Below are 15,281 nucleotides of genomic sequence, written 5' to 3'. Positions count from 1 at the left end.
AGGGTCACTGGGGTTTGCTGGCTTTCTACTAGATAAGAAAACACAAGATCCAAGTTCAGGGAGAGACCCTGCCTCAAAGAAATAGAAAGTGACAGGAGACACTTGACAGGTACACACACTCACACATACTTATGCACATGCACTCACACATAAACAAATCTTTTAAAAGATATAAAACAAAATAAAAGGTAATCAAGAAAAATAATAAGATGAAAAACATAAAAGATTGAAAAAAAGAAAAAGAAAAACCAAGCCAGAAATGGTGGCTTCCGTCTGCAAGGCCAACACTGAGGAAGCTGAGGCCAGCCTGGACTATAGCATGTGACTTGTCTAAAAAAACGCCTGAAAGTGCTTGAGACCGTATCTCAAACAAACATCCCAAAAGGTCTAGGGATATACCTTAGTAGTAGAGTGCTTGCCTGACATGCACAAGACCCTGGTGGTTTGTTTTAATTGTTACATTTTTAAAGGAGGTGGGGCCTAAAATATACTTGAAATAAATGCATTTAAAAGGAAGATTTTAGAAAATTTTTAAATTCGACAGCTTCCTTCTGGTCCTGTGCTATTGGCCTTTGCCAGGTGGAAGGATAGTAGGTTACAGATGGAGTCTCTTTTTGTTCCTGCCATTCAAACTGGTGTGCTGGGGGCAGCACAGGTCAGGATCAATTCTTCTGTTCCTGTACCAGAAGCCACTTGTGGTCCCAGTGAACTTGATGGAGTAGGTTCCCACGGGCCTCTTACTGGTTCATTCCAGAGCAGCAGCGTATCTGAATATAGAAGAAACAAACAGACCACTGAGATATGCCCTGGTCAGGGGACACTGAAACAACCTAGCACTCTTCCTGTCTCAGGGTTTGCAGATCCCACCCAACAGGAGCCAGGGCACTGGGGCTGGGCTCGGAGCATTCATCTCTCTCACACATGGTAGGGAGGCCATACCAGGTGCCCAGCAACAACAGGGTTGTCACTCTGCACAGTAATTTTAGGTCTTCCTTGCCACGGAGGGCAGGGCTACCAGCCACTGCATCAGTCATCCTCCAGAACACACTACAACTTTTCAGCGCATCCACTGGCTAGGGCAATGTCCTTGTGTTGTTGTGGTTTGCTTTGCTTTGCTTTGCTTTAGACGTGATCTTCTTGAACTCCTGATAGCCTCCTGCCTCTACATCCCAAATGCTGGAATTGCAGGTATGTGCCACCATGCCTGCCTAGGACAGTATCCTTTGAAAACAGGTTCAAATAAGCAATGACTTGAAAAGCTGAAGGCTGACATTTTTGGGGAAAGTACATGGCTTTGAACAAATAAAGAACACAGCCACTGCAGATCCCATGAAACCACAGACTTTTTTTAATGATGTGTGAACATGTGTGTTGGGGTGTGTATTACGAAGCACACGTGGAGGTCAGAGGAGAACTTTGTGGTTTCATTTCTCTCCTTCCTTACGTGGGTTCCGGGGGTCAAACTTCGATCATCAGGCTCGCATAGTAAGTTGAAGCCAACCTGGAATACATAGCACCCTGTCCAAAAAAGAAAAAAAAGGAAGGAAGGAAGTTGGAAAGAGAGAGAGAGAGAGAGAGAGAGAGAGAGAGAGAGAGAGAGAGAGAGAGAGAGAGAGAGGAGAGAGAAAGGGGAAAAAGAAAAGAAAAATCTTGAGAAGATGAATTGGCTATTCTATTACTGTTTTAGCCCATTTTAATGGCTTCATTTTTATTTCCTTTGCCCTCTTTATAGCCTAAAGAAAATGACAGATGTTGTAGCTGTTTGGGATGTTATATTAAGTGATGGAATCCACAAGATTGAATTTGAACATGGGACCACATCAGGAAAACGAGTTGTATATGTGGACGGGAAGGTAGGGAAACATAATGTGACTTTGTAAAATGTGCTACAGAGAGCTCATCCTCCTCCTGCTCTCCTTTTCTCCCTTTCTCCCTCTCTCTTTGAGACAGGACCTCTCTACGGCTGTCCTACCACTTGCTATATAGACAGGACTGGTCTAGACCTCATAGACAGCCTCCTGTCTCTGCTTCCCCAGTGCTGGGATTAAAAGTGTGCAAGACTACACCAGCTTGCTTTCTTAAGCTTTTTATTTATTTATTTGTATGAGTAAGGGTGTTCTGCCTGTATGCTTGCAAGTGCAGCACATGTGTGTCTGGGGTCCTCTGAGGACAGAATAGGGTATCAGGTCCCCTGAGCCTGCAGTTATAGGCAGTTGTGAGCTGCCGTGTGGGTGCTGGATCCTCTGGAAGAGCAGCAAGCACTCTTAACCACTGAGCCATCTCTTTAGCCCCGAAACTTGGTTTTATTGGTTAATTTGTAACTTCTTCATACATAAAGTTGGGGCTTTTATTCTGACAACGGTTATGTTTTTCACCTATTTGTTTTTCTGTATAAAGTAATCTAGTGGTAGTTACAGGAGAATAATTACACACAAGAATATGAAACCTGGTATTTAAATTTTAAATGGCCTTTTTTTTCAGACAGAGTCTAAGTAGCCCTGGCTGGCCTGAAACTCACTGTGTAGACAGGCTGGTCTCAAACTCACAGAGAGCCACCTTCAACTGCCTCGCAGGTGCTGAAATTAAAGTTAGGTGCCACTACACACAGAAAAATGATTAAAAAAACAAAACAAAAACTTGATATGATGAATTCATAAAGTACAAATAATATTGGCTTCTAATCACCATCTTGGTCAGTGTTATATTGCTATGAAGAAGCATCATGTCCAAGGCAACTCTTATAAAAGAAAGTGTCTAATTAGGGCTTGATTACCATTTCAGCGGGTTAGTCCATTATCAACATAGCAGCAGGCATGGCAGGATATGGTGCTGGAGAAGTAGCTGAGAGTTCTAAATCTTGATCCACGGGCAGCAAGAAGAGAGAGTGAGTCACTGGGTCTGGCTTGGGCTTTTGAAAGCTCAAAGCCCACCCCCAGTGATACACTTCCTCCAACAAGGCCACACCTCCTAATCCTTATAATCTTTTCAAATAGTTCCACTCCCTGGTGACCAAACTTTCAAATATATGAGCCTATAGGGGCCATTCTTATTCAAACCACCACAATCAGGTAGTGGCACATGCCTTTAATCTCAGTACTCAGGAAGCAGAGGCAGACGAATCTCAGTGAGTTTGAGCCCAGCCTGGTCTACAAAGCGAGTTCCAGGACAGCCAGGACTGTCCCACAGAGAAACCCTGTCTCAAAAAACAAAAACAAAACAAAATAAAACTACCACAAACACCTTGAAGTTTTTATAATTTCTTAAATGTTAAATATTAAAATTCCCTCTATTTGTATATTTTAACCTATTCTATTTTATCATCTAGGAAGAGATAAGAAAAGAGTGGATGTTCAATTTGGTGGGCAAAGAAACCTTCTATGTTGGAGCTGCAAAAACCAAAGCCATCATACATATACTTTCTGACAAAGATTATGTTTTAAAATATATCCTGGAAATTGAGAGGAAAAGCTTCATAAAGTATGTAAAGAACAGATCAAAAACCACCAACACCTGGGTACTGCACTTGGATGGCGAGGACTTTAGAATTGTTTTGGGTGAGTCGGGGCTGTTCCTGCAGAACGGGTTGGAATTTTTAAAGGAATTATTTACTTATGCATACAGTGTGGCTTATACAGCCAGTGAGACACCATTGGGAGAAAACTGATTTTTTTTCTTTGCAAGCAGTTGTTAGTTGGAAATCACTTCCTGTTTGGGGATGGGAGATTGTGTCCACTTCCCCCTCTCAGTTCTGTAACCCCAACTGGCTTGAGCCTATGCAGGCCATATTAGATTTTTATAGTGACTATTTAATTATTCTCTCCATAGAGTTAAGTGGGAGATTTGAATAAGAGAAAGAATGCATGAGCTCTCTTTTTCTCATGCATCCATGTGAGCAGATTATCATTCAATATTCAATTAACCCTCAAGGTTTTTGTTTTGCTTTATTTGTCAGGAGAATGATTTATTTTTACATAGCACCTGCCAAGTATGTGCAAGGCCCTGGGTTTGATCCCCAGTTCCAAGATGAAAGCAAAAGCAAAAACATACCCTCAAAAAACAAGCAAACTGGAAAAAAAAATGGAACAAAACCCAACATATACACATAGACAGTAATACTTACATACATGTGTGCACATGCAATTAGTACATATATACTTGGGTGCTGAGAAATGTTGAAATGGATTTGCAAATAGATGGAAAACTATTTGATGTCAACAGAGACTTAACCCACTTCCAGATGAGATTCATTGGCATGTCTATGGACAAGAGCTGGTTCCAGTACTATCATTATTATAAAACTGTGAACCATCTCAAAGCTCCAAGGTGGAGGCAGCAGTAAATGGGCACTAACACACAACAGCAGGAACTGGGAGAGATGGCTCAGCAGTTAAGAGCACACACTGCTCTCTCAGAGCTCAGATCCCAGCACCCACATGCGGTGGCTCAAAGCCACCTGTACCTCTACTCCAGGGATTTGCCATCCTCATCTGCCTTCCCAGGGCACTTGCACTTGGGGTGTGCACACACTCACAAACAAATGCATACAAATATGCATCATGAAAAAGAATTTTAAATCTTAAAAAAAAAAAATAACAGTCAGGCATGGTGATGCACACCTTTAATCCCAGCACTCAGGAGGCAGAGCCAGATGGATCTCTGTGAGTTGGAGGCCAGCCTGGTCTACAGAGCGAGATCCAGGACAGGCCTCAACCCTGCCTCAAAAAACAAAAAGCAGGGGCTGGAGAGATGGCTCAGAGGTTAAGAGCACTGACTGCTCTTCCAGAGGTCCTGAGTTCAATTCCCAGCAACCACAGGGTGGCTCACAACCACCCGCAATTAGATCTGGTGCCCTCTTCTGGCCTGCAAAGACACATGCAGGCAGAACACTGTATATATAATAAATAAAATAAATCTTAAAAAAAAAAAAAAAGCAAACACAAAAGTTAGAAATTTAAGGTTTATTAGTAAGGTAAGATTTTTTTTTGTAGGTAATGAGTATATGGTTTCATTGGATGAAAACCATCAATTCCAGCTGAGATTTTTATTTTAATGTTATCCTATTTTTTTTTCTGTTGTAATAAAAACTGTGACTCAAAGCAATATGAGGAAGAAAGGACTTCTTTTAGCTTACAGGTTACATTCCATCTTTAGAAAAGTCATGCCAGGAACTCAAGTCAGGAATCTGGAGGCAGGAATTACGAAGGAACCCTGCTTACAGGCTTGCTCTCTCAGCTCCCGTTTTTTCCAAATCCATCCTAAATCAAGACAATCTGTCCCAGACACGGCCACAGGCCAGTTTGATCTAGAAAATTCTTTCACTGAGGCTCCCTCAGTTGAGTAGAGGTTGTGTCAAGTTGACAGCTGACGTTAAGTAGGACAAATGCATATGTGTCATCTATATTGTGTGTATGATGTATGTGTAGTACATGTACGTGGCCACAGTGTGTGTGAGCACGCTAAGGTGCTATGTAGAGATCAGGAGAACCTCAGGTGTTGGTCCTGGCCTTCCACCTTGCTTGAAACAGCGTCTCTATTGGTTGCTACTAATACAACAGGCTAGCTAGTCCACAAGCCTTAGGGGATTCTCCTGGCTCCAACTCCCACCTCACCATAGGATGGAGACTACAGACCCAAGATCCCCATCGGAGCTTTGTGTGGGTTCCAGGGATTCCAGCTCAAGTTCCTGTGTTTGCATGGCGGTTGTTTTACCCATCGATCCATCTCTCCTACCCAGTAGGTTTTTTAAACTAGCCTCCTCACTTCTAGTTAGCCTTACTACTCCCTGCTCCAATCACTAATCAAATTTATTATGATCATATTAATTATCTGATTTATTTATTTAGATAATATTTATTAACTATCTCAAAAATAGCAGTTATTGTAGCAGTACCAGGTACTGAGAATACGTATATGTCCATGCCTTTCCATTCTACTGTTAAATTGAATGCTAGTAAATAGCTTTTATTTATTGATTCTTAAAAACTTTTAGATTAGCATACAAAATATTAGATATTATGGCAATTTTGAACAAAGTGGCTTTTTGTTTGTTTGTTTTGTTTTTTGTCTTTTCAGACAGAGTTTCTCTGTGTAACAGCCCTGGCTGTCCTGGAACTCACTTTGTAGCCCAGGCTGGCCTCAAACTCACAGAGATCCGCCTGCCTCTGCCTCCCAAATGCTGGGATTAAAGGCATGCATCACCACCATCTGGCTGAATAAAGTGACTTTTTGTTTTGTTTTTTTTTTTCCAGACAAGGTTTCTCTGTGTAGCTTTGCACCTGTCCTGGAACTCACTTGGTAGCCCAGGCTGGCCTTGAACTCGCAGAGATCCACCTGGCTCTGTGAGTTCAGGTTAAAGGCATGTGCCACCTCTGCCCGGCTAAAGTGACTTTTTAAAAAGTTTGTTTATTTGTTTTTATTTTATGTGTATGTGTGAGTCTCTACATGTATAAATGTGTGTTACTTGCATGCCTGGTGCCTGTAGAGACCAGAAGAGGACACCAGATCTCCTGGAACTAGAGTTATAAGCCACCACGTGCATGCTGGGAAATAAACCTGGGTCCTCCACAATAGCACCAAGTGTTCTTAAGTGCTGAGCTTTCTCTTCAGTGCCCAACCCCTACCCCTTTGAGGCAGGGTCCCACTGTACAGTCCTGATTGACTTTAAATTCATGGAGATTTAAGAGATTAGAACCTGTCTCTGTCTCCCAAGTGCTGGGATTAAAGACATGCATTAACAAAGCAGCTTTTTTTTTTTAATGAAAAAAGTTTATCAAGCCAGGAATGGCAGCTCATGCCTATAATCATACTTCTCAAGAGGTTGAAGCAGAAGTATTGGCTGCAAGTTCGAGGTCAGCTTGATCTACATAGTGAGGTCCAGGATAGCCTGTACTACAGAGTAAGACAGAGGTGGGGTGAGAGGAGGGGGAAGGGGAACGGAGGGGAGGGGAGGGGAGGAGAGGATAGGAGAGGAGAGGAGAGGAGAGGAGAGGAGAGGAGAGGAGAGGAGAGGAGAGGAGAGGAGAGGAGAAGAGGATGCCCAGAAATGTAGTTCGTTTGATAGAGTGCTTGTCTAGAATTCAGGAAGCCCTGAGTTCTACCACTACACACAATAAACTGGTTTATTATGGCACATGGCTGTAATCCCAGAGAGGTAGAGACAGGAGGATCTGAATTTCAAAGTCATCCTCCAGCCTCTGCCTCCTGAGTGCTGGGGTTACAGGCATGTGCCATCATGCCCAGGTATTTCTTTTCTTATTTAAGGTAAATAGTTCCAGGGGGATCTGGCACCCTCTTCTGGCCTCTGTGGGCACTTGGCACACATGTGGTACACAGACATATATGCAAGCAAAACGCCCATTCACATATGAATGAAAACAAATACAACAAATCCACTTTGACTGTAGAATTATGACATTTAACTATTGTTACTTTTACAGAAAAAAACAGTATGGATGTGTGGTGCAATGGCGAAGTAATAGAGTCAGTGGTAAGTCAGCCTTTGGTTACTCCTAGAGCACGTGTAGCCTAGGCTCACCTCCAACTCAGTCCTCTCCCCGCAGCCTACTCAACATCGGGGATGCGAGTGTGAACCACCACAACCAAGTTCTAATTCTGGTGATTTCCTAGTTAACCAAGGTAATCTTAGTAAAACCAATAACCGTAGGAATTGCTTTTGACTCTAAGTTCTGAAAATCTTTTCCAGACAGTCCCTGGGGCAGAGAGAGTTTGGGGACCATCCGCAGTCTGAGCTGGCACAGCCACACACTCCACACCTTGTCCCTCCTGGTTAGGCTTTTATCCTGAGAAGTGTTCACAAGAAAAGTTTCCTTCCCCCAAGAACTGCTGTCCTCCTGTGTTTGTTCCTCTAGAAATCATGTGCAGCAGTCCCCTGGGAGCTGATGATAGGCAAATTCTAGCCGATGATAGGCTTTCAACCCTCTGTGCTGCTGGTGCTGCTGACCGCAGATAACACTTAGATAGGAAGGCTTTGCACACATCCTCAAAGTGCATGGTACTTTCCAAAAAGTGAGGGTTTTTTTTTGTTGTTGTTGTTGTTTTGTTTTGTTTTAAAGAAGTAGTGATGTACACAGTGTCAGATGACATGGAGGTAGACTACAAAGGGCACTGTCACAAATGTCAGAAGACGCGTGGAATTTGTAGACCAGTGTTGTCAAGGTAGGAGGAAAGAGGCTTCCTGCTCATGGAGGCCAAGCGTCCTACAAAAGCCATCCAGGCTCCAATGTACTCAGCTTTGCTGTCAGGGGCCAGCATCCTTGTGACCTGGAGTGAAATGAATTTAGGAGTGAATTTCAAGCAGAAATGAATTAACATGGTGGCCCAGGGAATGCGGGACCAGGAGCTGAAGTCACTGAGAGGAAATTCCCTGTGTCTTGAGGTCTTCCGGCCACACAGGAAGTGCTGTCCTTGCTGCTCAGGTTTGTGCTCCAGGGAGGAGCACCAAGGTTGAAAGTGGTGAGCGGCTAGCTCTCTTCTCTGCTCACATTCTCTCTCGTCACATGGTGTGGTTGTTCCCACTACGGGTGTAGGAAGGGAGAGTTAAGGTGCTGAGAGGAAAGGTTGTTTGGGGGGAGCTACTCGGCTGATCACTTCAAATCTACTGGATCTCATAATTCTCTGTCCCTGAGGAGGTAGGAATCCACAGTCACAAAGGTGGATGCCTTTTCATTTCTTAAGCCTGGCGGGTGTAACCTGGTCTCTTGGGCTTTATCTCCAGAACTTAAGCCCTTCCCCCTGAATAAACCTGCTTGAGTGAAGCTTTGTTCATGCAGAGGTGCAGGGAGCTCTCCAGGCCCATATGGCCCCTGTAGAAGAGGGGTCATTACCATGCATGTGGTCAGGTACCTACTGTGGGCCTACAATAGACCTGTGATCCTTCTTCTCCATGCCTCCCCTGGAAGTCTCTGGATAGTCAGCACTTTGCAATCACATCTCCTCCACCCTCGAGGAATTCCCTGGGACAACTGAAAAGAATGTGGTTTTATGGGATTAAGGATGTGTTTTTAAGGGCTGGAAGTGTTGTTCAGTGCTTGAGAAAAGTACTCCCCTAATACATGGAAGCTTCAGGGTTCCCTACCTACCATTGAGGGGAAAGAGGTTTTAAATACGGTAAAAATCATGTTCACCCCTATGTGTAGCTGGAGAGTTTCTCTCTGGGACCCGCCAAGCCCCTGCAGTCCTGCAGCCCACTTATAAAATAAACACGTAGACTTTTATATTATTTAAACTGTTTGGCCTAATGGCTCAGGCTTCTAGCTAGCTGTTCTTATATCTTAAGTCAACCCATTTCTATAAATCTATACCTTGCCACATGGCTCATGGCTTACCAGTATCTTACATGTTGGTACTCATGCCGGCAGTGGCTGGCAGCGTCTCCTCATTCAGCCTTCCTGTCCCCAGAATTCTCTTCTCTGCTTGTCCCGCCTGTACTTCCTGCCTGGCTACTGGCCAATCAGCATTTTATTTTTAGAGAGCGATATCCACAGCACCTATGTCTTTGTTCCATAGGAACTGACAGGAAACCGGTGTGGAAAACAGTCCTTCTTAATCCGGTTGTCTCTGTCTTGTGACTATAGTCCAGTTGAAGATCAGAGTGGATCGTGAGCTAGCCCAGCAGCCTGCCCCAGTCTGTGTATACCTGCAACAGAGTGCTTAGGTTCCCTGAGTGAGCTAGCCCAGCAGCCTGCCCCAGTCCGTACACACCTGCCACAAAGTGCCCCCTACCAGTAGCACCAAAATTGTGCTTGTCAAGTAGCCAAGAAGCAACTTACCAGGATTGTGTGACTAACCCTTGTTCTGTCTTCCAAAAGCTTTTTCCAAGCCTCAGTATAAACGTGGTAGGGATCTCTGCACCCAAAGATGTGCCTGGGTCAGTGTTCAGTACATCTCCCTTCCCTTCAAAAGCTCTAGCTCCTTGGCCTCCGTGATGCTCATAGTCAAGGGGTGTGGATGGAGGTGGAGGAAGGTGCGTGTGTATTTTCTGCTTGATTTTTCAGTGCTGAGACCAAACCAGTGTGTTATACACGCTAAGTGAGCTCCCTAGCCTGTGCACAGACAAGTGTTAAGGCATTGATCATGGTTTCCTTGAATTCTGTCTATCCTCTAAGGCCTCCTCAACCTAATGATTCAATCCTTTAATACACTTCCTCAAGGTGTGCTGACCCCCAATTGTAGAATTATTTTTGTTGCTACGTCATAACTGTAATTTTGCTACTGCATAATTTCTGTGTTTTCCATAATGCATATCTCTGTGTCTTCCAAGAGTCTTAGGCAACACCCATGAAAAGAGTTGTTCAACCCCTTCCCACTGGGTCACAACCCATAGGTTGAGAACCACTACTCTAAGGCTCTTCTTCCCTCTTCTGTTTTTTCCCATCTTCTTTCTCTAGATTCGTGCTGTTGAGCAGAAATAGAATGTGAACCATGAGTATTGAGTCTCCTGTGCGATTTTAACATTTTAGCAGGCATGCTAAAAAAAAATTAAATTAATCTTAATGTTTAATTTAAATCAATTTATCAAGATTATTAAGCCAAGGGTGGAGGCTCATATCTGCAAACCCAGCATTTGGCTGGGAGAACACTGGGGCACTGAGGCAGGAAGATAACCATGAGTTCCAGGGCATATATGGTTAATTATAGGTCAGCCTGGGCCACAAAATAAGATTCTATTTCAAAAAACAAAAAGAAGGAATTAAAAGTTAACATGTAATCAACAAAGGAAGTTATTAGTGAGTTATGTACATTCATAGGTTCACATTGGCTTTCAGATCAGGTATATATTTTAAACTTAGGGTATGGATTTCATTTCTAAGTGGACACATTTCAAGTGCTCAATAGATTTAGTGGTGTCCAGTTTTTGTTACTAAGCGTGTATTTTATTATAAACCACCTTATATCCCCAAAGGAAATGGAATTTGGAACTGGTTGAGAGTAATCTGCAACAAGAATTGCTAAACGGTCTTATTAATAAAAAACCCAGAACCAGATATTGGGGTGAAAGCTGAAAGATCAGAGGGATAAAACAAGCCAGCCACAAGTTCTTACCACTAGGAAATCCTCAGCCCAAGAGAGAGCTACTTCCTGTATACTCACGCTTATATACCTTTCTGTGCCCTGCCCTCTTACTTCCTCTCTCCACCTAGATACATCACTTTCTCTTTCTGCCCAGCTCTATTACTTCCTATGTGTCTGTATAGACCTCCAGACCTCTATGGTTAACTAGTGCTACCACTGCCTGACCTCTACATTTAATATAGTGGCTGGCTTTTTCCTCCGATCCCCAGGCAAGCTTTATTTGTTAGAGCACAAATAAAATATCACCACAGTAGTCTCCTTGCAGAGTGGCACTTTCAAGTCATCTACCTCAGTTTCTCATCTGTCAAGTGGGCATAATAAGAGTACTTTTATCATAGTCATTGTAATGATAGAATTAAGTGGAGGCAAGAGGATCAGGAGATTGAGGTCAGTGAGTTCTGGCTTAACCTAAACTTGTTTACAGAGTAAGACCCTGTTTCAAAATCAAAACAATTAATGAATACAAGGAAAGAAAGGAACTCTCAATTTATAACAGAATCATAAAGGTGTATAAACACAAGTTTGAAATGCTGAGTCTGCAATGCTTAACGTTTTACCAATATATTATCTCATTATACCACTAGTCCATTTTAGATGGTGCTAGTGCCCTGGCAAAGAGATTTCTGGAACACTGATGCTTCCTCCCTTGCTGTCCTAGGGTGAGTTTGTAGATGATGGGACTGAAACACACTTCAGTATTGGGAGCCATGACTGTTACATAAAGGCCGTCAGCAGCGGGAAGAGGAGAGAAGGGATCATCCATACCCTCTTTGTGGATAACAGGGAGATCCCAGAGAGCCTTCAGTGACTGCTCGTTAATGAGTTCTGAGCTGAAGAGGAGACATCAGGACTTGCTAATGGCTTCGGTAATTAAATGTGTTCACTCTGTACATACTGGTAGATTTAGTCTGCAGTGTTTTTACTTTTATCTTTTGTTATTTGAAACTGTAATATTCCAATGGTCAGAAAAAAAATTATGTGGATCTTAAAAGCTACAGTTTTAAAATTCTTACTTACATTGTATTTGAGTGCATGCTTGCATGCCACAATGCATATGTGGAGGTCAGAGAAGAGCTTTCTGGAGCTGATGTTCTCCTCTGCCATGTGGGTTCTGAGGGTTGAACTTAGGTTGTCAGGCTTGGCAGCAAGCTTCCACTGAGCCTTCTTGCTGCCCCAGAATTCATCTTTTAAGTGATGTGAAAATGCTTTAAATTTAAATGGAAGATAATGTAGAGACCCAAATCAAGGACATTGTACGTCAATAATCTCTGCAGTGCAGTGTTGTATCCCATGTGTTTCTACAAATAAGCATGTCTTTATTTTTTTTTTTCTCCTGTGCAGGTAGGTTGCCTCTACATTAAAGCAGGTGGTTCATAATGATACATCCAGGGTTCTGTTATTGTTGTTTTGCTTGTTTACTGATTTCATCACCTTCCAACCAAGAGACTTGGCTTCACAGGGACCACGTCAGACATAAAGAAAATAGCTTTACTACAAGAACGCCAGGCTACATCAAACTGGATGCATCTTCAGGCAAGGTTTCAAAGTCAGCACTTACCCACCTGTCAGCTCAGCACCAGAGTGGGTGTCTCTGTGGCAGAGTGGAGCCCCCCAAGGCAAACTCACGAAGAGGTAGCATGGTTAGCGCTCCAGCATGGTTTGTTTCCCTCCCGATCTTTCTAAGTCTTTCCGGTGCTTGGGAGCTAAAACAAGGGGCTTTGTTCTTGAGCCTGCTCAGAGGAGAAACCACCCATAAGAGCACTTAGCTTGTCGACAGAGGCGCTGAACTCTGCAGAGCGGTGTGTGATAGCCTGACCTGAGTGAAGTGGACCGCATGCACCCCCTTTGTATTACCTCAGTATTGCTGGGTTGAAGAATCACTGCTTCTTGCTTAGTGGGTTATTTTTATTGCCTATTTCTCCCAATTTCATGCTCAAAGCACTGAAAATTTCAAGTGGAGTCTATGGAATTAGACTTCAGATGTTGTAGTTGTTTTGTTTTTTAAAGTAATTTCTGTACCAATTTTTAAAATTCTTTCATAGCCCCATTTGAGTGTTTCTTAAACTAAATTTACATGGCTCCCATGAAACACCCTTTGCCTGTGGAAGTCACATATAGGAGCATGAGATTCTTCATACACACTTCAACCAAAGCAAACTTAAACAATTTATATAGGGATTTAAGAAGCGGAGTCACAGCTGGGAGGGATGGCACCTTTGATCCCAGGACCCAGGAAGCAGAGGCATGTGGGTCTCAGTGAGTTTGAGGCCAGCCTGGTTTATATAGCAAGTTCTAGGCCAGTCAGGGCTTCACAGTGAGACCCTGTCTCAAAAACAAACAAAAAAGGTGGCAGAGGAGGAGAAGATGAAAAAGAAGGAAGTAGAGGAGGAGGAGGGACTTGGGAAGAGCAGGGAATCAGCTGGGGTGGCGGGGTGTGGGGGTGGAACAGAGAAATGGGAGAAACAAATGAGAACAAGGTATAATGACATTTGTGTGTAAAAATGCCATAATAAAACTCATTACTTCCTATGCTCATTAAAAAGAGTTCAGTCAGCAACTCTGGCCACATTCCAGGTACTCAACAGTCACCTGTGGCCAGTGGCTATTGCCGTGGATGATGCAGCTGCAATGTCCATCACCACCCCAAGTTCTGCTGGACAGCACCTGTCCAGACACCGCCCCAGGCTTCGGGAGTTGCTCAGGAGTAGCCTAGGAAGGGTTGAAACTCAGGGTTTCCAGACATGACCACCGACTTTGTAATGAACTGATATCGATCCAAGAGAGACTGGGCAGACATGAGGCAGACCCAAGTTCCAACACCAGGAAAGAGGAACCGAGGGGCAGGAGACGAGGGAGGGTGACACGGCCTGTGCAGGCCTAAGCCAAGGAGCCAGCACACCTGACGAGAGGGACATGTGAAGAGCCTTCACTACCGGTTTTCTCTAACTTCATTTATTTTGATGTCTTCACAATAGTCTGCTCAAAATACTACCTGTACCAAAATCTTTTCTTCTGTGTGTGTGTGTGTGTGTGTGTGTGTGTGTGTGTGTGTGTGTGTTGCCCATGACATCATGCAATTATGTATACAAGGCAAGCATCCTACCAACTATCATATCCCCAGTCCCTACAAAAACTTTTGTGAGTGACAGAGTCTCACCACACCTGAGATGACCCTAAATTCTTAGACCTCCAACCTCTGCCTCCCCAGGACTGGGATGACAGGTGTGGAGCACCACACCTGCATCAAAACATTCATAAAAATCATCAGGGCTGTGGAGATGTCTCAGTTAGTTAAAGCATTGGCTTTGCAATCAGGGGGACCCGTGTTCAATCCCCAAGAACTCACAAGAAAAAATCAGTGTATTAGTTAGGAACAGAGCTGATTGAATGATTGATATATATATGTGAGATTTATTAGACTGTTTCACAGGATGTGGTCTGGGAGGATGGCTGACTACAGAAAGGCTTAGAATTTCAAGGCTGTTTGGTCCACAAAGCTTAATGTCTCTGCTTCCTCAGTCGGACACTAATCTTGGAGGATTCCTGGAGAGCTGCTGGTCTTCAGTCTGTGTTGTGAACCTGGAGAAGCTTTATTTAATGCTGGCCACAGAGACAGGAGAGATGAACTTGCCAGAGAAAGGGAGGACAGCACTTGGTGTCCTTGTATATGGGCTACCACCAGAAAGCATGGCCCAGATTTAGGATGAGTCTTCTGCTTCAACTAATCTGATTAAGAAAATCCCTCAGGCTGGAGAGATGGCTCAGCAGGTAAGAGCACTAACTGCTCTTCCAGAGGTCCTAAGTTCAATTCCCAGCCACCACATGGTAGCTCACAACCATCTGTAATAGGATCTGATGGCCCCTTCTGGTGTGCATGAAGACAGAGAACTCATGCATAAAATACATAAATAAATAAATATTTATTTTAAAAAAGTATAAGTTGTAAAGAAAGAAAGAAAGAAAGAAAGAAAGAAAGAAAGAAAGAAAGAAAGAAAGAAAGAAAGAGAAAGAAAGAAAGAAAGAAAAAGAAAATTCCTCATTGCTGGGTGTGGTGGTGTATGCCTTTAGTCCCAGGCAGAGGCAGGCAGATATCTGTGAGTTCTAGGACAGCCAGGGCTATACAGTGAGACCCTGTCTCAAAATCTTAAAATAAAAAAAATTTTAAAAAGGTGGTTGGGGAAGAAAAAGAA

General features: G+C 43.4%; 1 protein-coding gene across 5 annotated transcripts in view; it reads left to right on the top strand.

Annotated features, from left to right (window-relative positions):
* Nucleotides 1–11,991, top strand: part of LOC131915305 (fas apoptotic inhibitory molecule 1-like) — an 88,156-nt gene extending 76,165 nt beyond the window's left edge. For 4 of the 5 annotated variants that reach the window (XM_059268436.1, XM_059268435.1, XM_059268434.1 and 1 more), the window contains 4 exons: nucleotides 1,733–1,853; nucleotides 3,326–3,554; nucleotides 7,437–7,486; nucleotides 11,750–11,991. In XM_059268436.1, the coding sequence (XP_059124419.1) occupies nucleotides 1,743–1,853; nucleotides 3,326–3,554; nucleotides 7,437–7,486; nucleotides 11,750–11,899 (540 nt within the window). In that variant the 5' untranslated portion in view covers nucleotides 1,733–1,742 and the 3' untranslated portion in view covers nucleotides 11,900–11,991. Of the gene's footprint in view, nucleotides 1–1,732; nucleotides 1,854–3,325; nucleotides 3,555–7,436; nucleotides 7,487–7,559; nucleotides 7,754–11,749 lie in introns of those variants that run through there. The other variant, XM_059268437.1, reaches the window with a different exon arrangement.
* The last annotated feature ends 3,290 nt before the right edge of the window (nucleotides 11,992–15,281 follow it).

The sequence above is a fragment of the Peromyscus eremicus genome, chromosome 7, assembly GCF_949786415.1.
Source record: "Peromyscus eremicus chromosome 7, PerEre_H2_v1, whole genome shotgun sequence".
NCBI lineage: Eukaryota > Metazoa > Chordata > Mammalia > Rodentia > Cricetidae > Peromyscus > Peromyscus eremicus.
This window is presented reverse-complemented; position numbering and strand designations above follow the sequence as displayed.